Source organism: Amblyomma mixtum, chromosome 6 (genome assembly GCF_055824585.1).
Source record: "Amblyomma mixtum isolate Tamu chromosome 6, ASM5582458v1, whole genome shotgun sequence".
NCBI lineage: Eukaryota > Metazoa > Arthropoda > Arachnida > Ixodida > Ixodidae > Amblyomma > Amblyomma mixtum.
In genome coordinates this window covers 20,109,295-20,132,209 of record NC_143017.1, presented here as the reverse complement: position 1 = coordinate 20,132,209, position 22,915 = coordinate 20,109,295, and the positions used below count along the sequence as shown (strand labels likewise).

Below are 22,915 nucleotides of genomic sequence, written 5' to 3'. Positions count from 1 at the left end.
AATGGGCCAACGTAGGAGGCTCGAGGAGCGCGTGCTTGACGTCAAGGAACGCGAGCTGTTGGGCCGGGGTCCAACTCCACGCTGCATTCTTCTTCAGTAGGGCGGTCAACGGAGCGCTTCGCTTGGCAAAGTTGGGTATAAAACGACGGAAGTATGCAGCAAATCCGAGGAAACTTTTGAGCTCCTTGGCAGTGTTGGGAGCTTCGTAAGCCGTAAGAGCTTTTAGCTTCTCCGGGTCGGGACGGATGCCATGCCGGCTCACAACGTGACCCAAGTACGTGACCTCGGCGAAACCGAAGAAACATTTCTTTGGTTTTAAGCGAATCCCAGCAGAGGTAAGGGCTTCGAGGACGAGTTTGAGTCGCCTTTGGTGTTCATCAAACGTGGCCGCATAGACAATGACGTCATCCAGGTAGACCAGCGCCATAGTCCACTTCATATGGCCTAAGACGCGGTCCATGAGGCGCTGAAAGCTGGCTGGAGCATTTGAGAGACCGAACGGCATACGGTTGAATTGGTAGAGGCCGTCAGGAGTCACGAATGCTGTCTTTTCCACATCATCGTGGTGAACAGGCACCTGCCAGTAGCCCGAGAGCAGATCTAGGGTGGAAAAATAACGGGCCCCCTTCAGGCGGTCAAGTGCATCGTCGAGGCGGGGCAGCGGGTACACGTCGAGACGAGTGATAGCGTTCAACTTGCGGTAATCTACGCAGAAGCTGAGTGTTCCATCCTTCTTGCGCACAAGGACGACAGGGGAGGACCAAGGGCTACAAGAAGGGGCGATGATTCCCTGGTCAAGCATGTCGCATACGTGCTGCTGGATGACTCTCCGTTCAGCTGGCGCGACACGGCGAGGTTGGTGATGAATAGGCCCACGGTTTTCGGTGTTTATCCGGTGTTGGGCCCAGGAAGTGCACCCGAGTTCACTGGCGCTTAGAGCAAGGTAACTGCGATGCTCGAGCAGCAAGGCCTTCAGAGAGGCGAGCTCCGCGCAGGTCAGGGTGGGCCCAAAGTTAAATGCGTCCCATGATAGGACCGCCGGCGCTGGAGTGTGGTGAGATGGTTTTTCATGCTGCAAAGACGCAACCGGTGGTGCTGAGTCCAAGACTGACGCTGCACCCAATTGCGTGCCGGGAGTCAGCACGAGCGGTGCGCGGCTGATATTAAGCATTAACACGTGGACCTCTCCATTGAACACCGACAGAAGGCTTCGAGGGGAGGTCATCTCTCGGGCCGGAGCCGAACACCGGGTAGGTTCGAAAATCACATCCGCTGTGATCGGATTCTCAGACTTGGCATGCACCCAAGTTGCCGCACCCGGTGGCAGAGTCACGGCGGTCGCCACAGTCACGGTAGTGACGTCGACTGGCTTGACTCGACGTGGCCACTTCGTTCCGAGGTAGCGCACAGATCCTGAAGCACGCTTGGTCGCCGACACCAGGGACTGCCACAGGGTGACACCGACGCTGGAAATCCAGTTAAGCCAACCCGGCCCACACAGAGTTTGGCTCGCACGTGGTTCTGTGGTGGTAAAATTGAGAACGACTCCGGCTTGCTGGCACAACCCGCACCCGAGGACCACTGGCCAAATAGGGCTGTCCGCGACAACAAACTCGGTGGAGATGGTCTTTCCGAGTGCTGTCACGTTGACGGTAACACGTCCGACTTGCTCCACCGGGGCGCCGTTAAAAGCTACGAGCCGGGTTTTGGCGGCTGGAAGAAGCAGGTGGGGCGCGTTGACAATAAGCGATTTGTCGAGCACATTAACAGCCGCTCCAGTGTCGACCAAGGCCGCTACGTGCCGATCAAGCAGGGCGACGTCAAGGAGCACGTAGGGAGCTTCCGTTGTCATCGAAGCCGACGAAAGAAGGGGACGCGGCGAACTAAGGAGTGCGGGGACGGACTTTATCCGGGGGCACCGTTCCACCGAATCGTTTTCCGACGTCGGAGGGCCAGCACAGTCCCTCGCGTAGTGTCCCCTCAGGCCGCAGCGGAAGCAGGTCGTGCGGGTGTCATTACGCCTGCGTCGGGTAGAGGCCGCTGTGGGGACTGAGAACCGAGGAGCCTGCACCGGGACGCTGTGCTCGGAAGACGGTGGCGACCCCCGCGTGGCCAGCAAAGTCGATTCCGCCTCGACGGCGAGCGCCATGGCGGCGCGGACGGACTCAGGACGCCCAGAGCGGACCAAGCGCTGCACCTCAGGGAGTCGGATGGCGTCGACGAATGCCTCGGTGCCGACCAGGGCCACGGCGTTCTGAGGTGCCCCCGGCAACGACTGCAGAGCCAGGCGTTCAATGGCGGCGGCGAGGTCCTGGTATGTCTCCCCGGGCTCTTGACGGCGGACTCGCAGGCGGTGGTACTGCACACGTGGGTGACCTGAGGCACTGTAGTGGTCGGCGAGGAGGCCCGCCAGGACAGTATAAGAGCCCAGCTGGTCAGGCGGCACGTTCTGCAGCAGCTCAGTCGCGCGGCCTCTCAGTTTGGCGACGAGCATCCGTGCCTTCATCTGCTCGTCCCAGCCTCTCGCCGCCGCAATACTGTCCAGCTGGATGCGGTAAGCATCCCACGAAATGGTGCCGTCGAACGTGGGCAACTCCACGACGTCCAATGATGCGCCCGCGCCGAGCACGCTGTTGGCGGCTACGACCGCAGGTACAGCGACGGCAGAGCTGGGTACAGCGGTGGCGGGGACGTCCAGAGGCACCGGACCCGTGTTCGGCTCGACTGGCAGAAGGCGACGGAAGTCGCGCCGGATCGCCTCCATCTCCCCAGCCTGGGCAGTCAGACGGGCCTCCCATGCGTCCATCCGCTGAGTAAAAATATCGAGGAGGCGCTCAATACCGGCGTCCAGCCGCTGCGGAGAACCGAGCCCCTCCGAGCGCCCAGGTGTAGCGATGCCGGCCGCGGCGTCGTCGGCGCCGTCGGCTGGTGGCGGAGTCCTGTCGACTGGCACGTCGGGGACTTGATTCTGGGAGCGGGTGAGCGGCATGATCCCACCGCTGCCACCAAATGTTACGGGACGGCGGGCCCGCGCAGAGAAAGGCACAGAGACTCAGACACAGGAGACTCAGACATAACCGGCCGGGGCGATTCACCTTTGTTCTCTACCTCACGCGCTAGCGCCGCGCGCTCTCCCCTCGCGCTCGCCCCGCGCCTCTTCTTTATTTGTATACCGCAGCGCGCTCTTCGTTGCGAAGGTCGTATGCCGTTACAATATATACTTATATATATAATAAGGGGGTGAAGATCGGATGGATCTGGTAGAACATAAACGTAATTCGGATGACACACGGTAGAAAAACAACAACTTTATTCTAACGTTTCGACCAGGGTCTGGCCTTCGTCAGAGTGATCACTCTGACGAAGGCCAGACCCTGGTCGAAACGTTAGAATAAAGTTGTTGTTTTTCTACCGTGTGCCAACCGAATTACGTTTATATATATATATATATATATATATATATATATATATATATATATATATATAAAGGAAGCACGGCTGCCATAGTCACCCATAGAGCCACTAATAAAATTCCAGTAAGGGGTCAGGCAGGGAGGCACGATGTCGCCAGTGGTATTCACGCCTGTTTACAGGAGGTATTAAGGGACCTGGGTAGGGAACAGTTGGGGATAAGAGTTTAGAGGATCAGACTGAGACGGGGAATACCTTAATAATGTACGATTCGCTGATGACATTGCCTGGAGATGAACTCAGCAGCATGATCGATGAGTTAGGCATGCACAGCAGAATGGTGGGTCTTGAAATTAATATGCCGAAAAGAAAATTAATGTTCAACAGCATCGGAACTGGATAGTTGTTTACAATTGGTAGCGTGGTTCAGGAAGTCGTAAGGGAATACGTCTACTTAGCGCAGGTAGTGACCGGAGATCTGGATCACGAGAGTAAAGTAAGTGGAGAAATATGAATGGGGTTGAGGGCATTTGGCAGGTCCTCTCAGGTCATAAATGGTAGTTTATCAATTACTCCATGTGAAAAGTATATAACAGCTGTACCTTGCCGGTACTCACCTATGAGGCAGAAACTTACAAGAAAACGGTTCAACTTAAGGGCGACGTAGTGAGCTATGGGAAGGAAAATGATAGCAGCGAGGTTAAAACCTGGAAGGGGGCAGAGTGCGTCAGGGTGCAAACGCGGATTAAAGACACCTTAGTCGAAATCACAAGGAAGAAATGGGCTTGGGCAGGGCATGTAATGCGAGGCAAGATAACCGGTGGTCCTTAAGGATAACAGACTGCTGGATTCCTAGGGAAGCAAAGCATAGCAGGGGGCGGAAGAAAGTTTTGGTGGGCGGATGAGATTAAGAAGTTTGCGGGGATACAGTGGCCGCAACTGACAAAGGACAGGGTTAATTGGAGAGATATGGTTGAGGCATTTGCCCTGCAGTGCGCGTAGTCAGGTTGATGATGACGATGATGACTAGTTAGACAAGAAGATGTTTTTATTCAGTCAGCAAATTTTGATGCATGCTCGGGGAGAAAAGTCTCCAGTGCGGGATCCACCATCCAAACAGAAAGCTCTCTTATTAGTCGCCGACTGGAATCCACGTTTGTGGAAATGAGAGAAAGGGATTTTGCATTTCACTTCCACAGTTGTGGTCTCCAACCGGGGCTAATAATAGAGCTAAAACCTTTACTTAGATATCACGCTGTCCGGAGACTTTTGTCGCCGACTGTACACACGCTACGTTCTCTCTTGTATCATTTTTTTCCCGATTTTTTCGATCAATCGGTTCCCGTCTGTTCATTGCATGCGTCACGTCACTGAGGTTCCTGAACTTGGACGGCGAAGTGGACGACATCGAGGCGACATTCAAGCCAGTGCTCAGCTCCCGCGCCGACGCAGCCGTGGCAGGGCTGCGCGCTGACTCTGCGCTGGTCAAACTGCTGCCCGGAAACAAAGACCTCTTGCTCGCTCACGTGAGCGGCGGTCGTTACGCGGGCATGACGAAGATCCTAAAAAAGTACTCGCTCAACCTTCATACGACGGCATCATCTGGTGAGTGGCACTCTTGATATTTGTTAGAACAAGCAGATGTTTTAGGTGCCTTAAACTGCAGCGGACGGTGCAGAGTTCGATCTCCAGTATCCCCAGGTATCCACTGGCTTCGAATGAGTACAGAGGGCAAAACGCTTGTCTAGAACACGTTCTTGGAGTGTTTTGGGTTGAACACGCGATATCTCTAGAAAAATTACGAGGAGCTTTAGCGGCTAAACTGGTGAAAGGCGAAAGCCTGAGTGCTGCATTCTGCTAAGCGATTGTTCACTGCACATTTTGTTGGTACATAATTAAATGCCAATTAATGACACTTAAGCTTCACCTTTAGGAGTGGAACGCGACAGCGTGTTGTATCGCTGCCACGGAGTCCAAAGAACGCCACCACCAGTTCGGCGCGGTGCGTTGCCCTTTGAACGCAACGCTTTTTGAGGAAAGGAAATGGGGCTGTAATTCTCTGTCATCTCGGTGGACAGCTGAGCCGCAGCGTACAGGAAGGGAGGAAGTGTGAGTGAAAGAAGAAAGAGGGCCGTAATGAACAAAATGAAAATTGTATTTGAGGAAAGGAAATTACTCATTAACTGTCTCACATATCTCAGTAGGCACTAGTCGAAAATTGTATTTGAGGAAAGGAAGTTGCGCAGTAACTGTCTCACATATTTCGGTGGACACCCATCAAATTTCGCGCGCGGTGACGTCACGACAACTTGGGTCAATCTGAAACGCGGACAAATACGCCTTGCTCGTCGGTAAATTGGTTTTTGAGGAAAGGAAATGTATCTGTCTCTCATATCTCGGTGGACACCTAAACCTCGCCGTAACGGGAAGAGAGGAAGATGGGAGTGAACGAAGACACCGTATTCGCTAGACGCACCTTTGTTCATTCCAAACCATCGAGCTGTCATGGCGGAGTGGTAGCGTGCTCGACTCGCACTCCGGAGATCGGGGCTCGATTCCCAAGCTCGGCCTATTTCTTATTGGGTTTTATTTATTTATCTGGTCTGACTAGAAAGGTTTGACTAATTGGTTAAGTAGGGAACTAATTAAACTCAAACTTACTTGGAGCATCACTATACGATCCTTTTAATTGGTTGCATGGTTAGTAGCCAAAGTACAATTGGCCCCGTTTGAAATTCGCGCACTGTGACGTCACGACCGTTTCGACCAATTGAAAAGCGTGACATTTCTGTGGACAGCTCCTGCTTACAACGATGAGGCATTAAAAGCTTCCGCCTTAAAATTTGGTTAAAAATGGCCTAGATGTAGGCATGTGCAGTTAAACTTACAGGTTGCGTCCTGGTCGCAGCGGCTTTGGGACGTGCGGAACAGGCAGTTCGCCCGGTCTAGACATGCGTTTTTCCCTCTGTACAAGCTTAGCAGTTGCCTGGTGCTTGACGTTTTTAGGGTTAGACGCTTGAAACATGGGTTTTCGACTCCACCTTTAGTGGAGGAAAACCTGTTCCATGGAGCTCTAAAGACAGTTCTGCATAGGCCTGTGCAAGCTACATTTCGCTATGTTTGGAACCAGTGATTTCACTCTCCTGGCAATCAGGCATGTCATCATTAGGCGCACATAACGCGAGCCACCAATAGGTGCATCTGGGGCTGACACCATTCGGAATGTCCTCGATCTCGAAATTTTAGCTCTTGTCTTTTCACTGTGTCGTGCGCCACTAATGTTAGAGAACTTTTGTGTGATGCTAATGCGGAGTACTGCCTGTTTTTTCGATGCTTTACTTTTGTTAACTGCTTCTTCTTTCCTCTGGAGATGTTGAGGCCAGTCTTGGCCCAGCACAAAGCTACGAAAATAGCATGCAAACTCACTGTGGAGAATGATCGGCGCTGTTTGAGGCTGTAAACCGAATTGAGCAAGGGCGGCTGCAGTTGCTATCTAGTTTGACCTCACCTCAAGAATGGTAGAACGAGATGGAAGCGACGTCCACCAAATTTGTAGAAAGGCTAACACGCCTTGTAGAATCATAAAGTGATCGAGAGAGGTGAAGACGTCGGGTTGCTTGCCAACGTTTTACAAGTTAACTTGTCTTCGTCTGGGCAGCATTCATAATTTGCGGGGTTTAAACAGGGTCATCACTCCAAGAACGAAAGCCCAATGAGGGGGAGGAGGGTGTGAAGTGGAAATGGTCTTAGAATGGGAGGGTGAATCTTGGCCGGGCGTGATGGCTGCTAAAGATAATTAACCCGTTCGCTTGCAAAAACTGTGAAAAGAGGCCAGGTCAGGAGAAAGGAATCATGGGGTGTTGAGCGTGGGGAGATAGCAAGCGTTGGCTTTAAAGGCTGTGTGTCCAGCAGAGACAGGCGGCTTGGCATGACTGGCTGCTTCGACCTGAAACGCTCGGATAAGGAATTAGTCTACGTGGAGGGAAGAAATACTGAAAAAAATCATGAAAAAAATAAAGGAAAAACAGAAAACTTCGGGGTGAGTTCAGAGGAGGCGTGGGAGGAATGTTGAAGCCGAGGGTTCCTGAGAAATGATGCGTGAGGGACAGGGCAAAATTTAAAGAAATATTGTCACGGAGAGCTGGTTGAGCGCTAGCACAAAAAGGCAGAAGGGCACACTAGGACTACCACAGCAGGCACACTTAGCCCACCCACACTCGAGCAGGGGAAGACGAGGAAGACAGCGGGTGCTATCACACCACACTGCGGTGCAAGTAATGGCCAACATTAAAAGGACAACGAGCATGGCGGCAACTGCTACTACCCCGTTTCAAAGGGGACGCTACTATTTTCCATCCATCCAGTGTGGCATTGCTCCTGCCCTTTGAAACTGCATCGAACCGATGACGCAGGGAGAGGCAAGGACGTGCTGACACACGGGGGGGGGGGGGGGGGGGGGAGGGGGGGGGGCAAACGGAGTGGCGCCGAAATTGGGCGAAGAAGTCCTAGCGGGCGTGGTAGGGCTCCATCCTGGCGACATGTACGATTTCAGATATCGCCTGCCGCCTTGAGAACACTCTTGCGGGAGCATTTTGTCACTAAGTGAGCGAAGTACCTTGTAGGGGCCGAAGTAGCGGCGTAAATGCTTCTCGGAGCGACCCCGCAGGCGGATTGGGGTCTAAACCAAAACTTGGTCGCCAGGGAGGTTGTAGCGTTCAGCATCGCTTTCTTTCTGGGTAGGGGTTCACTGTTTAACTTAATGCGGGCGGCCTCCGTTTGCCGAACGAAAAGTTCGTCGAACAATGCGTCGAGCATAGTCATGGCTTCGCGGCCGTGCACCAAACGAAACGGCGTGAAGCACGTTGTCTCTTGATGAGCAGTGTTATAGGCGAACGTGACGTAAGGCAAGCTCTGGTCCTAGTTCTTATGATCAGCGTTGATGTGCATAGGAAGCATGACGGCAATGGTCGTATTGATCCGCTCAGTGAGTCCATTTGTTTGAGGATGATTGGCAGTGGTTTTACGGTGACTGGTGCCACTGAACCGCATAACTTCCTGTGTGAGGTCTCATGTAAATGCCATGCCTCTATAAGTTAAATCAACCGCAGGGGCTCCGTGACGGGGGGCAATGTTAAAGATAAAGTTAGCAATTTCAGCCACATGGTGCCGCAGTGAAGGGCTTTGGTTTAAAAATAATGAGCCAGGTAGTCGGTGGCAACTCTTATGCACATATAGCACAATGAGGATGTCCGAAATCGGCCCAGCAAGTCCATGCTGGCGTGGTAGAGAGGGATTCGAGGCAGATCAGTGGGCTTCAGTAGGCCGGCCGGCTTGACAGCTGGAGTCTTGCGACGTTGGCACTCGCGACAAGCCTTAACTTAGCGGTGGACCCCTGTAGCAAGCCTGGGCCAGTAAAACTTCTGACGTACCCGTGGCAGCTTACGAGAAAAAGCGAGGTGGCCGGAAGAAAGATCATCACGGCATGCGTGCAGAACGTCGTCTCGAAGCACCGTTAGAACCACGAGCAGGAACAGAGTGTCCGTGGGGCAGTAATTTCTCTGGTAGATCAGGTCAACTCGCAAGCAGAACGATGACAGCCGCGCGTGAAGAAAGGGGGCGTCGACGATGCGCGGCCTTCGGGGTAATCTGTGAGGTGTCGCAGCTCGGCGTCACCTCTCTGTTGTTGAGCGAGGACGAGGAGGTTAAAGGGATAATTTTCTATGTCAGCAGCTATACACGGGATAGGAGCACGATACAGGCAGTCTGCATCGCTGCGCTTGTTGCCAGACTTGTACACGATGGTAACGTCGAATTACTGCAACCGGAGGCTCCAACGCGCTAGCCTCCCTGAGGGGTCTTTAAGGTCCGCGAGCCAACTAACTATCTCTTAAGTTGTTCACGTTTGACCTTCTGTCTTCGCAGACACCGTGATTCCGGGCAACACGTACTCTTCGTCTTCCAGCCCTGGAAAGCTCTTCTCTGGCGACGATTTCTACCTACTTTCCAGCGGACTCGTGAGTACACAGAGAATCGGGTCTCCCGACAGGTCGAAATAGTGTTGGGATCATCGCTGCGCACATGGAGGCGAACTCGTCACAGTGGCTGAACGGCAGCAGTGTTGCGCTGCTTAATAGCTTGCCTTCTCTGATGGTAGAAACGTCTGCACAATTTTCCTGCACGTGGGGATCCTCGTTCCGGAGTGACATTTCTAAGTAAAGCAACAGATTTAGCAAATGAACTGAAATCATTTCGCAGCTCCTTTGCTAGCGGTAAGGCGCTGGTGTCTATGGGGTTCACGTCTCTATTCGGCTGCCATCAAGCGCCCAGCGCAAGCATTATCAATAAAAGTCAATACTTGCTTCGTAATTTATCTTCATTCCCCCCGAACGGTACCTTTCTAGCGCTCTAGACAAGTGTGATCGGCTCTGTACACTGTACATGCTCAGAGAAATAGTTTGGTATTGATTTAGTGAAGTATTGATGTGGTGAGATAATCTGATGTTACATGTGCAGTATTAGATTCACAAAGCCTCAAATCTGCTATGAAAGACGGCATAGGATTGTGTTCCGCATTTATTTAGACCATGTGGTTAACGTTTTCTGGTATCGTACATTTTCTCCTTCATAGAAACAAACCCATCGCGGGGCGATATAGCAGTTGTTAGGAATTAACCATAAGCATGGTTCACCCCAAGTACGTGTGGATATCAAGCCAATCTTCGTTCTTCCAGGCACTGATGTCTACGGGCGTCGAGGTGTACAACACCTCCTTGTACCGCTTCATCAAACCGCAGTGCGTATTCGAATTTACGCGCGCTACTGTCGCCAACCGGCTCGCCAGTACAGCTCAGGAGTGGATCGACATCTACAGCCGGAACCCGAGCGGCACGTAAGGACACATACTCCGCGTTGTTTTTGTATATTTGAGGGAAAAAGGAACAATTTGCTCCAAACAACTATTCTTCTTGCCCATGGAGTCGGGAAGAAAGAAGGGCAATTCCTCGGAGAGGATCCCACTGCGTGCAGCCACGTATACCTCTCAGGACGATCAGACCACACATAAAAAAACAGCTCCAGAATGCTGTGGGAGGGAGCTGGCTGTATGGCTATTTAGAAGCTGTGTAAAAAAAAAAATTCAGGGACTTATCCTCCAACTTGCCCAGAACATATAAGCTATATTCAACGAGGAATCGTATGACACCCCGAAACGCTGTGCGGTAAAGGTTGCTCACAATTTTCGTATAACTTTAGTCGGGAAAACAAGCGTAACATTGAGGTCAGCCAGTGGCAACTAGATATAGACGACCGAAATGTATATGATCGCCTGAAATGGCGCTACTCGGCTTGCCGTGTGCGTCCTACTGCCGCATTATGACGTCATCCTATACTCTATAGCGTAAGAAGTTTTTTTTTCCATTAAAACCTGCCCTTGTCTGTCATCCTAATTCAGTTGAAGGAAAACGCCCTGAAGTTTCTGAAAAAAGTAGGAATTAGCTCCAATTGGGGTTCGAACCAAGGCCCTCTGCATGCCAGGCGGGACGCACCGCATAGGCCACGAAGTGTTCTTTTAGACGTGGTATTTATTACACTGAATTTATGTTATGTTTACTTCCCGGAAGGCCTTGGAGGGTGGTTGGTTCAAGTGCGTTAGAGTACGTAGGGAACGCGTTGTGGTGTGCATCACTTAGTAACGTGGGTTTTGGATGTTTACTAATGTTTACTGATGTTAGAGTAATTTTGATGTTAGGCTTTTCTCGGCTCTCAAGAGCTCAAGGCTCAAAAAGCCTTGGCGCAACGGACGCGGGCGTCATTGTTTGCCAATGAGGCCCCGGAATAGAGGCCCCACCTAGTATTGTGAGGGCAAGGGGCCGATAGGGCGCTACCGTAATCACCTTTCCTAATTAAATAATCGTTGACATGTGTTTTTCACCACCGACTATTTTATCAGTGCTTTCCAAATAATAAATATGGCCGCGACTCCGCTGCGCCTGTGGTTGGAACCCGCGGCGGCGTTAACTGATCACCTTCTCTAGCCACTGCATGATAGCACTATGCTATCACGGCTTTCGTTCTCTATTTTTTACGGCGAAGGCCTTACTGGCCTCACTGAACGAAATTTCGTCGCCGCCTGTCGCTGTTGTTGGGACTGGGTGTTCGAGCCAGGAAACGGTCGAGGCGACGGTGAGTCAAAGGACTTTTATGTACAGTGTGTACAAGGGCTTTTACATAATACAGGGCCAGGAGCACCACGGGCAAGCACAAAGAAGAAGGGCGGCCCCGGCGGCGAGCGTAGCTCCGGCGTGATGGCTCTTCTGCTGCCCGTCTGCTGCTCGGGTTCAGCGCGGCTCCGTTTTTATAGCCGCCCGCTGTCGGTTGCGCAGCCAGCAGTTCAAATCCTCCAATCAGGTCACAGCACTGGCCACCGTTCAAATTAGACCAATGGTCGAGAGGCGACGGCCGGCGACGCGCCGGAGGAGCCCGCACCGACGGAGAGGAGGGGAGGAGGAAGGGTCCGTGTCGGCGCCGGTGTGGCGGGATGAGTCACGCTGCACGTCGCGACATGTCCGAGAGTCTGGGCCTGCTTTGAGCGCCGGCGGGCGCGCAGCGCTGGTTTAGACAGGCCCGCCAGCGAAATGTGGGCGCCGGCACTACACTGTCCAGAAGTAACGACCAAGATAGGCTGCCCCTCACCGATTTCACCGATCTTTGCCTGAAGCTTGAGCTTGAAAGTCTAGTCTCGAACCGAAATGAAATTCGACGTGCTAGCGCACATACTTCTCTTTTGGCTAAGTAAGCTATAGCAGGTGTAATTTTAACGTGATAGCGTTAAGGGCCCCGTGCCGCAGAAAAGCCGGTGTCGTCGACGGCGTCGGCTGCTTTGGCCGAGCGAAAAATCCCAGAAGCATTATTGAATAAAACCGAGTAGGAAAGTGGTCGACTTTGGGAATCGAACCAGAGCCTCCGGAGTGCGAGACGAACACGCTAACTACTCCGCCATGCCAGCTCGGTGATTTGGAATGAACAAAGGCGCGTCTAGTGAATACGGTGTTGTCTTAGAAGGGTTCTTTAGAGACTTGCACTGTGGTGCATGTTAGTAATTATGAGCATAGAAATTCCAGAAGTTGCAGTTAAGCGAGTAGCAATGCACGGTTCCCCTACTTTTGCTCTTCGCTAGGCGCGCACGTAGCGCCATCAGGCGGCGCCCCAGTGAAACCACTCCTTCCTCCTCGCAATGTACGCCACTGCCCCCTGACTGCCCCAACAGATAGCGCGCGACGGCCGCGCCTCCTCAGCACCTCCCACTCGTCTCGTTCGGGCTGAGTGGGGCCGTGCGGGGACGCAGGAACCACGCGGTGAGCGGCGAACAACACAGCGCATATCCAGGCGCGTTCAACACGAAGCTTGCGGTTTGCTGCCCGTTCGTTCGGCGCGGAGGCTATGCTGGCGCTCGTGGCATCGGGTTCGTCCAAGACGATGTGCCGACGAACTACGACTGCAACTTGGGTTTGGGTGAGAAGTGAGAAAGAAAAGGAATGAGAAGAGGAAAAAGGAGGAGAAGGCGCTATCGCGTCTACTCTTAAGGCGAACCTTATGCGTCCTCCTATTTTTTCATCTACTTTTTAATTAATCATCTTTAAGCGATAAAATAATTGAACGATTTATTTTACATTGATTAACAACAAATATAAAATATATGCTTTCCTTGGTATGGTGGCTGTTAGCTTCTTTCTTTTGTGTGTCATAAAGAGCTCCTCATTTCGCTACCATTGTGTGCTAAAATTTATTTACGGTAGATAAGAATAGGTATCAAAGAACGAAAAAAAGTAAAGCATGAAAAGCAAAGCACACCATTTACCATTTAACAGGAAACGACGCAAGTAGAAAATGTCCAATGCGGCTAGCTTTGTTATATTGACATCTCTTGCCCGCAGCAATAGCAAACAGTGGATGATCGCTGACTACAACCGCTTCAAGCCAGGAAGAGAGCTACAAAATGGGACACTCTGGATCCTGGAATCTCTGCCGTAAGTCCCCTCTTTCAGTTTTAATCTGCCGTTCTCTCATATACCCATATACGCCCCTTTCAGTACCCTGTGTTTCTGTTGTTTATGTCATGATAGTGCATCGTAAACACCGTAATATAACTGAGCGCGTGAGCTCTGGAAGTCATCAATTTTATATCCTAATTGGGGTAGTTTAAGTTTTCTGTTACTCCGCCTGTTTTTTCAAATGAAGAAGAAGTTGGTTCGTTCTCTGCAGCACCGATTACTCAGCTTGAGAAAGAGCAGCCTGACCATGCTCATAACAAGAGCTTAGTAATCTTTATTTGTTCCCGCTCAGTGCCGCCCGCACAGGGGTTTATCACTTTGTGACGCAAGATGAAATAATATTTATCCTCAGTGATCGCAGCCAGGCGGAACCGATTCTACATCGTTCAAGACTGTTGTGGCTACATTGCGCGAATCATCTCAAAAGTTCATTGTCAGCTTTGAATTGAACACGGTCGAGAGCAGGTTTCAACCTCTTTCAATTCAATTCTTTCCGAGTACCGGCGACCTGATTTGTGGCTGTCGCCGTTTCCGAGTCATTCACTTCTTTCTGGGCTCGAGACAGCCAAAGATGGTTGGTTTGGTTGGTTTATGGGGTTTAACGTCCCAAAGCGACTGAGGCTATGAGAGACGCCATAGTAGAGGGCTCCGGAAATTTCGACCACCTGGGGTTCTTTTACGTGCACTGACATCGCACAGTACACGGGCCTCGAATTTCTCCTCCAAAGAAATTCAACCGACGCGGCCGGGATCGAACCCGCGTCTTTCGGGCCAGCAGCCGAGCACCATAGCCTTTGAGCCACCGCGGCGGCAGACAGCCAAAGAAAGAGGGTCTTTCAGAAGCCCTCTTTGCTGTCTTCGTGACTTCCGTCGCAGCTAACGTGACATAGGGCGGAGGTCTTCGTCGCTGGACTTCCGACAGCACCGAAAGCCTCAACCTCCCACGGCCTACCTCATTAAGACGTGGGCCAGTTTTAGCGAGTGGCAACGTTCAACAGGTTAGATGATCAGACCAAACCGCGGTACGTCTTCTTTGCTGTCGATGGCCCAGCACGTACACTGTGGTATACTCTTAAGGAGAACATCTCGTAGCATGGCCACCATGCTTCGCGGAGATCCCCTTTCGATAACCTGCTAGAATCGGTGACACCTTGCACATGCTCACTGAGTACGTAAGGTGAAGTCAGCCTGGCGTCGTCGGCTACGGCGCTGTCCTGGCGCTTGGTTTGCGGAGGTAGAAAATCTGGAATGCGAAGGGCGTACAAAAAATGAGAGCACATTTTCCATCGCAGGTACAGTCGTGAGCAAAAGTGGTATACAACACGCAGCCGGCGGCGGAGAAAACTGCATTGTAACGCCATCTAGCGACAGCCATCTGGGATCGAGACAAACGCGGCGGTGCCCCATTTTGTCGACAAGCATGTCGATAGCTCGGCTTGATGCGTCGCGCTCCTTCTCGCTTAAACGTTCTGGCGCGATATCAGTCTCACTCCGGAGCAAGCGCCGGCCTTCCGTGGTATCTTGATCGCTGAAAAGAAAAAAAAAATAAATAAATAGGGCACGACAGGTACCGTTCTACTAAGGCACCACTAGGCATTTCACCGAGCGGTAGACACCAAAATGATTCAACTTGCATGCCTGCAGATAAGATGTGTCCCCCATGAGCTGTCGCGACCCCTGTCGCTGTGGCCAGATGGCGTTTCGATGCAGTTTTCCCGAGCTCTGCCACCGGCTTCGTGTTGTATACCCCTTTTGGTCACGACTGTACATGACAAGCGAGTATTTCGGCGATATATATGTCTTTAACTTATTTATTTTTTTATGAATTTTTTTCCGTGATTCAAAGGTGCAGCAGAGACAGCTCTCGTCCACTTTCTGCTGTGAAAGTATGACAACAACCTCCTGTAGGTGTTGTCAGGTGATTATTATGCGAAAGCTTAAGGAGCCTGTGGATGCTTTGCCCATGTTTTGTCATTGTCACAATCGATCGGTTCTTGGTTCGTTGCGTGTTTGTAGCAGAAATCAAGGCATATGTGGTCGAAATAAGGGGTATGATTACGCATGCCACGTAAGCATGAACGTCACTGGTTATGTCATGATCATCATCACGACATGCAGTCATGCCTAATTGCCGGTGATTGGTATGTATGAAAACCGTGTCGTTTATAGCGACACCTATTTGCATGAAAAGATGTGCTAGCTTGACACATCTTGCGTAGTTAGACAACCATGTGATGTCAGGACTGAGCGAGAGCAACGTCCAATACAAATGGCGTCACTAGGAAGGGACGTTACCAGGCCGGAAGTGATGACTGGAAGAGACGCGACCAAAGCAGCAGTGATGACTAGTAGGGATGTCAGCAAGCCGGAAGTGACGCAGGGTGTGACCCGGTCGCCCAGAAATGCAGTCGTAAATGGCAGTATAGAAGTGGAAGCGACAACCGAAACCGGAAGTGATGACTGGAAGTGAAGTCATCAAGCTGGAAGGGACCGATGGAAGTTACCCCTCAAACAAGGAAACACCATGAAATAAAAACTGGTATGGCGCAAGCCGGAAGCCACGTCATCGAACCGGAAGTGAAGTATTCAAACCCATAATGATAGTCGGAAGCGATGTCATTAAACCCATAGTTACGCCTTCGAAATTGAAATGGTGCAGCGATGGCGCAAAGGCAGGGCATCCGCCTCCTATGCAAGAAGACCGGTGTTCGAATGCCGGTGCCGCGCGATTCTACACCGGGTTTAAAAAGAAAACTCCGCCTGTCGATGAAATTGCTTAACCAGGCCTGAGGTGCGGCCTGATCAGAGTGGGAACCTCAGCATTCATTGCGGAATAAGGGTGTAGAAGAGTCTCGTGTGAGAATGCTGGAAAGTATCTACAACGACTTTACTGCTACCATAGTCGTTAAAGCCAGCAATGACCATCAAGAAATGAAAGATGTCAGGTAGAGAGACACGATCTCTCCAATGCTATTCACCGTGTGTTTATAGGAGGTGTTCCGTGACCTGGATTGGGAACAGTTGGTGATAAGAATTAATGGAGAATACCTCAGTAATCTGCAATTTGCCGATGACATTGCCTTGGAAAGTTACTCAGGAGATGAGCTGCAATGGGAGATCAAATAGACAGGCAGAGGAGAGCGGTAGGTCTTATAGTTAGCAAGCAGAAAAGCAAAGTAATGTTCAACAGTCTCGCAAGGAAACAGCAGTTCACAGTTGGTATTGTGGTGCTGGAAGTGGCAATGGAGTATGCCTACTTAGGGCAGGTAGTGGCTACTAATCCGAATAACGGTAGTGAAGTAACTAGAAGAATAAGAATGGGGTGCAGCGCATATGGCAGGTTCTCTCATGTAATGAATGGCAGTTTACCAATATCCGAAAAGTAAAAACGTAGCGCAAAGAGACAAGTACTCAGAAAGACAGGCAACACACGGCGCCACCAGTATCCCTCAAGAGAAAAGTATACAACAGCTGTATCCTACCGGTGCTCACCTATGGGGCCGAAACGTGGAGGCTAACAAAGAGGGTTCAGCTTAAGTTAAGCACAACGCACCGAGCTATGAAAAGAAAAATTACAAGTGCAACCTTAAAGGGCCACTGACCAGGGTCCGGACATTTTTGAAAAACAAGCCCACTGCATAGATGAGGCATCGAAGATAACCTCTGCAAAATACTAGAGCCATGCGCGCCCCGAAAAGCTGCGAAAATTCAAATCAAAGCCCGTTCGTTCTTTCCTTCCTTCAAAAACGGGCCCGGCCCACTACTCTGCACCCCGCTGACGTCAAGGGGGGGCTACTTTCGCTAAAGGCACTCCATTGGTGCATCGTTCTGACTGACGGGAGAAGGTTGGGCGTAGCCTTGGCGTCGCGTCGTCTGCACAACGCTTTCCGCAGCGCCTTCTGTTCTGGCTCATGCCTACAAACCCGCATGAAGGAACAAAAAAAAAAAAACTGCGGAGGGAGCGTGCGGCGACAGCCTTGAACCCTAGCCATAAAAAGTAAAAAAACAGTAAAACTGAGGGAGTTGGCTCGCCCCCCCCCCCCTCCCCTCCCCCCCCCCCCCCCCCCCCGCCGTGATCCCGTCACGAGACGCTCTGCGTGCGCGCTCCCTTCTCAGTTTCTTTTCTTCTATGCGAGCCCCCCAAAACAAGGTTTTAATTAGTAGTGCAGCAGAGCCTTTCCCTCGCTCGCCCACTTTACCGCTCCGCACACATACCGCTTATCTTTCGTGCATCTTGCGTACGCCTTGACTCCAATGAATGACATATGCTTTGGAGCGGAGAAAAGACACAAACACACAGAACACAAACACGCATGGAGAAAAGCAAACGGGCGGTTGCCGGGTCCGCGCTTCGCCGTGTGTTTCGAACACAACCGACTTCCGCCCCTCCGCTCGTGAAACGGTGGGGAGGCCTAAAAGAAAATGAAAAGGTGGCTCGTTAACTGGGAATGACAAACAGATGTATGAAAGGATGCGCTCGCTAACAAGTCTAGGTGGTCGAGCCGATCGCGCCTCTCGATCGTTCAGTGTGCGGAGAAAATGCAAAAACCAAGAAAAGAATTCTTTTGAAGGCGGGGCCATGACGTAGCCCCGTGACGCACTCCACAGACACCACGCCTCCGGCTTACGTCGGAGAAGGAAGGGGTGATTTTGCCTTGCCGAGCCTACTCGACGAGGAGCGGGAGAGAAGAATTTCGAGGAGGGAATGGAAGGAGAGGAGGCTCGCTGAAAGAGAGGTAGAGAGTGTCTGCTGAGCTGGGGTGGTCCGTGGCCCTTTAAGAGACCGGAAGCGCGCAGGGTAGGAGAGTGAACAAACGCGGGTCAGTGACATCCTAGTCACAATCAAGAGGAAGAAATCAAGAGAAAGAAGATGGTTTGGTTTATGGGGTTTAACGTCCCAAAGCGACTAAGGCTATAAGAGACGCCGTAGTGGAGGGCTCCGGAAATTTCGACCACCTGGGGTTCTTTAATGTGCACTGACATCGCACAGTACACGGGCCTCGAATTTCTCCTCCAAAGAAATTCAGCCGCCGCGGCCGGGATCGAACCCGCGTCTTTCGGGCCAGCAGCCGAGCACCATAGCCACTGAGCCACCGCGGCGGCCTAAGAGAAAGAAGAGGCAGGGCATGTAATGCGAAGGCAAGATAAGCGCTCGTCCTTGAGTGTGACGGAGTGGATTCCAGGAAAAGGCAAGCATGGCAGAGAGTGCAGAAAGATAGGTGGACAGATGAGATTAGGAAGTTTGTGGGGATACGGGGGCCGCAACTGGCAAAGGACAGGGTTAATTGAAGAGACATAGGAGAGGCCTTTGCCCTGCAGTGGGCGTAGTCAGGCTGATGACGATGATGAATGGCTTCAGCGAACCGAAAGTGTTCTGACAACTGGACGGTTCCTTCCGCTATCGCAACCCAGCATGCGCATTGTCTATACTCGGATACAACTCTAGAACGAAGTGGATCTTCCCCTGTAAAGGACCCCTTCCACTCAATGGCATCCGCCAATTCATATGGGACTGCTAGCGCGATAGTGCATAGAGCGGCAGGTGAAAGGGGACAGTCTACTACTTCCATGGTGGGGGATCGACCCCTCCCTGCATTGCCATAGCGCTCCTAACATTGTCACGCTAGCAGGTTCATGAGAATCGGCCGACGGCACTGGTTGGAACGGGGTCCTTTTTCGGGAAAAAGCCGCTTCGTTCTTCAGCTGTATCTAACGATAAGCGTCCACTAATTTTAAAACGACAGCACAACGAGCACTTGGAGAGCAGAAAGTTCGGCAAGCTGGTTGATATGCATACTGACAAAATTGCGCAGAAAAAACGGGGACAAAGCAAAGACAAGACAAGAACGAGCGTTCGTTCTTGTCTTGTCTTTGCTTTGTCCTCGTTTTTTTGCGCAATTTCTTTAGTAAACACTTGGAGGCGTTACCGGAAGTCTCCCGCCCTGGTGATGTCACTTCGTGACGACACTTCCGGCTGCCAGTTTTGGTTCACTGCTTAGCTGCGCGCATCACTTCCGGTCTGATGACGACACATCCGATAATAAATTTGGTTTGGCTGCGTCCTTGAGGTTGCCGCTTCTCTTCCTATGGCGAAATGTCTATTCGTCACTTCGTACTTACTGATGTCACTTCAGGCTGTAACTTGTAGTTTGAGACCATAACTTGCGTGCATCTATTCGTGTTTGGTGACGTTACTTCTGGTTCGATGACGTCATCTCTGGTTGCGACTTCTGCTTCGACGATGTAACTTTGGTGTCTAACTTCCGGTTTGGTGACGTTACTTCTGATCATCACTACCGGTTTGCTAACATTTTTCTGTCTTGGTGACGTCACGTGTATATGATGTCACTCTCACTCAGACATGAGTCATGACAACACATGCTTGCCTGACTACAAATCTTATGTCATTCTTAGCGTACGCAGATGCAGATGTATTCATCGCTATACACGACATGGCATCCGTACACACCAATTAGCAGCAATTAGGAAGGAAGACTGTTAACATGATGATAATCATGTCGTGACATTGCCACGGCAACCATGTTTCGTGTGACATGCGTAATCATACACCTTAATATGACCGCGAATGCCTTGATTTCTGCTTCAAGCACAGCCCACCAAGTACTGACCGGGTGTGATACCGACAAAACAACGCCCACAAGTGGGAAAACACCTCGACAAGCTCCTCGCGCCTTCGCACAATGATAGCTCCGCTGCCTCAACAGGAGGTTGTTTGTCATTGGTTCAGAGCAAAAATTCAACAAGATCTAGAAGGGTTGTATTTTCTGCACTGCTTTTGTATCGCGGTGAAATTACCTCGGAAAAGTAGAGAGGCCTAAGTACCCGCGTGTGCCCACTAATCAGAGAATAAGCCACGATCGACGGCAGCCAGCGATTGTAACTCCTCTGCTACGGGCTACATTTAGGCGTCGGTCTGTTCACAGCGCACGCGTCGAAACCCAGCAGCAGCATCCAGCACCTTGGGGAGCAGATCCATTATTCTTGCGACGCCGGATCGCACTCCAAAAGCGCTGAGCGACTAGACTCCAGTGCATTTTAAGCTGAGCAACTAGACTCCAGTGCAAAAGCAATGTGTTGCAGGACAGACATACAGAGCACATCCATGGCGTCTGCGTCGGCCTGTCGAGGAGCAAGGCGAAAAAGAACGGTAACCCGAAACTGCGGCGGTATAGGGAACCCAAGCTCAAGTTTGGCGGCGCGACGACAGCGCCGCGCCTCCTATGGTGGCCACCCGGAGAGGCTATTGGGAAGGAGCGCTGCAGACGCTGCCGGTTTGACAGCGGCGGCGCCGCACGTGCACGCGTGCTGTTCAGTCCGGCTGGGGCGCAGCGTAGTCTCCGCGTGGCTAGTTTTGTGCGCTGCATCGACAAGGGTGTTGAAGCGGAATTTTTGCAATGGCAGAAACGGCCCAACGAAAACAAAAGCGAGGTCCGAAGTAGTGCTGTGTCGTGGGTTGCCACAACAGTGCAGACAACACCAAAGATCGCGATCCGCCTGTGAAACTGTACCGATTCCCAGGCAGGTGGTACGAGAAAGAAAGGAGACAAGCCTGGATCACCGCTGTAAGGAGAGTCAAGTAAGTCATGACAGCCCTCTCTCGTTTTCTGCTTTGAACGTGGCAGCTAATCGTTTTTGTTTGTTGCCGCGACGCATCTCGATATCGAGATCGCTGCCTTCTCACAGCACGTGTGTGTGAAAGCCAAGTTACGGTGGCATGTGGAGGCGTTTTTAATCAGCTTTTTTTTTTTTTAACGTAGTCGTCATTGTTGAAATTCACACTTGCACGTGCTCGTTGCGCTGTTAATTGAATTCATTTGAACTACGTACGTTGTCAAAGGTTTGACGCCGCGATTTGCGCATCAGGCAAGCATCTTTCTCGCGTCTGAACAGACTGCTTTTAATTTCAACAAACTTGGACATTGTTTTGCTAGTTCAATTTGCTGTGCCTCTTTATTATGGCAGCATTTTATGTTCTGTATGTTACTACCATTATGTATACTACTACAATGTCGAATGCTTAGGAGCTCGGCGGCTCTGTCATTTGCCACCTTCGGAGCTTGAGCAATTTTCATTCATTTGTTCATGTGTGCGCATTCGTTTCTATGTTTTCGTGTGTCTTTGTGTGCATGCATGTGCGTGAGTACGTGTGTGTCTTGGCGGTGGATAACAGATAATGCTGTTCTTTCTTGTGCAGTCCCGATGGAACTCAGTGGCTGCCAAAAGAACATACACGAATTTGTAGCACGCATTTTGTGGGCAACAGCAAGAGTGACATCAGCCAACATCCCTCCTACATTCCAACCATTTTTCCACCTATCTACAGAAAAAAGGCACCTGATCGGGAAAGGGCGCAAAGGTATGAAACCAAAAATGTGACACTGCCAGTGGAAGTTACAAGCTTATGTTTTCAAGTGTGTTCTGTTGTTTACCTGCTTTATGAAATTGCGGTCCAATCATAATATGATCATTAGGTGCATTCTCATGTATTTAGTGACTACATTTCACGGAAAGTTTGTTTGCAGCCTGCACAAGACTCAATTAGTAACCTAGAATTTTGATTGTGCAATGCAGGTGGCAGACACGTTTCAAGAAGGAAATCTCATCCAAACAGCTTGTTGCAAAAGATGAGCATCCCTTGCAAAGTGCAGCCGATGAAGCAAAAATGCAGGTGCTGGAAGCCTCCGTTCTGGACGATGTGCATCGTGACTTGAGCCCAATGGATTTCAGTGATGCACCTCTGGAAACAAGTACAACTACCTCTTTGCTCAACGACACGAGTGATTCACATTCTTTGGAGCTTTTGTGTGGTGCAGGACAAGAAAGTCATTCTACTGCAAAAAAGACGGACGCTGTAAGGACACCTTTTAATTTTGGGCTCCTGTTTAGTCAGTGTAAATATAGCTGACACTAGTGCAACATACATTTGCTTTTAATAATGTCCTTTCAATTTCCCCAAAGAATACAGAAAATTTGTCTAAATACCTCAACATATCCTTTGTTTGATTTTTTTCAGACAAGCCAAACAGAAGAATGTGCAACTTCAGGAAAGCTAACTATACTTCTCTCAGCAACAAATGGCACTGAAGCTTCTACTCAAGTCATGCACACAGAAATGACTCACAAGGTTAGATGATGCAGCTGTTGTTCTTTATCTGTTCTGTTGAACTGTGGTGTTGTCTTGCTGTAGCACCCCACTTTTGTTTTTCCCCAGTTTACTTACATTATTGGGCAATGTTCATTTTTATTTTCCTTTCCTGCATCACTTTTTTTAAATTTTATAATGGCCATGCTGATTTTCTCTTTAGAATGAACTTGTTTATCTGCTTGAGAGTACAAATGTTATTTTCTGTCTGTTATTCATTTTACCTTAGTGTGGTTCCTTTTTGCATTTCATCATTCTGTATGTTTATTCTATCCTGAAGGTTGCAAGCACA

At 50.7% G+C, this 22,915-nt stretch overlaps 1 protein-coding gene across 1 annotated transcript in view; it reads left to right on the top strand.

The window, feature by feature from the left end:
* The window catches only part of LOC149338353 (putative aminopeptidase PLBD2), a 97,238-nt gene that overhangs the window by 48,482 nt on the left and 25,841 nt on the right, over positions 1–22,915 (top strand). Inside the window, exons 4-7 of the mRNA XM_089550733.1 lie at positions 4,787–5,016; positions 9,334–9,425; positions 10,143–10,300; positions 13,344–13,436. Of these exons, the coding sequence (XP_089406859.1) occupies positions 4,787–5,016; positions 9,334–9,425; positions 10,143–10,300; positions 13,344–13,436 (573 nt within the window). The remainder of the gene's footprint in view (positions 1–4,786; positions 5,017–9,333; positions 9,426–10,142; positions 10,301–13,343; positions 13,437–22,915) is intronic.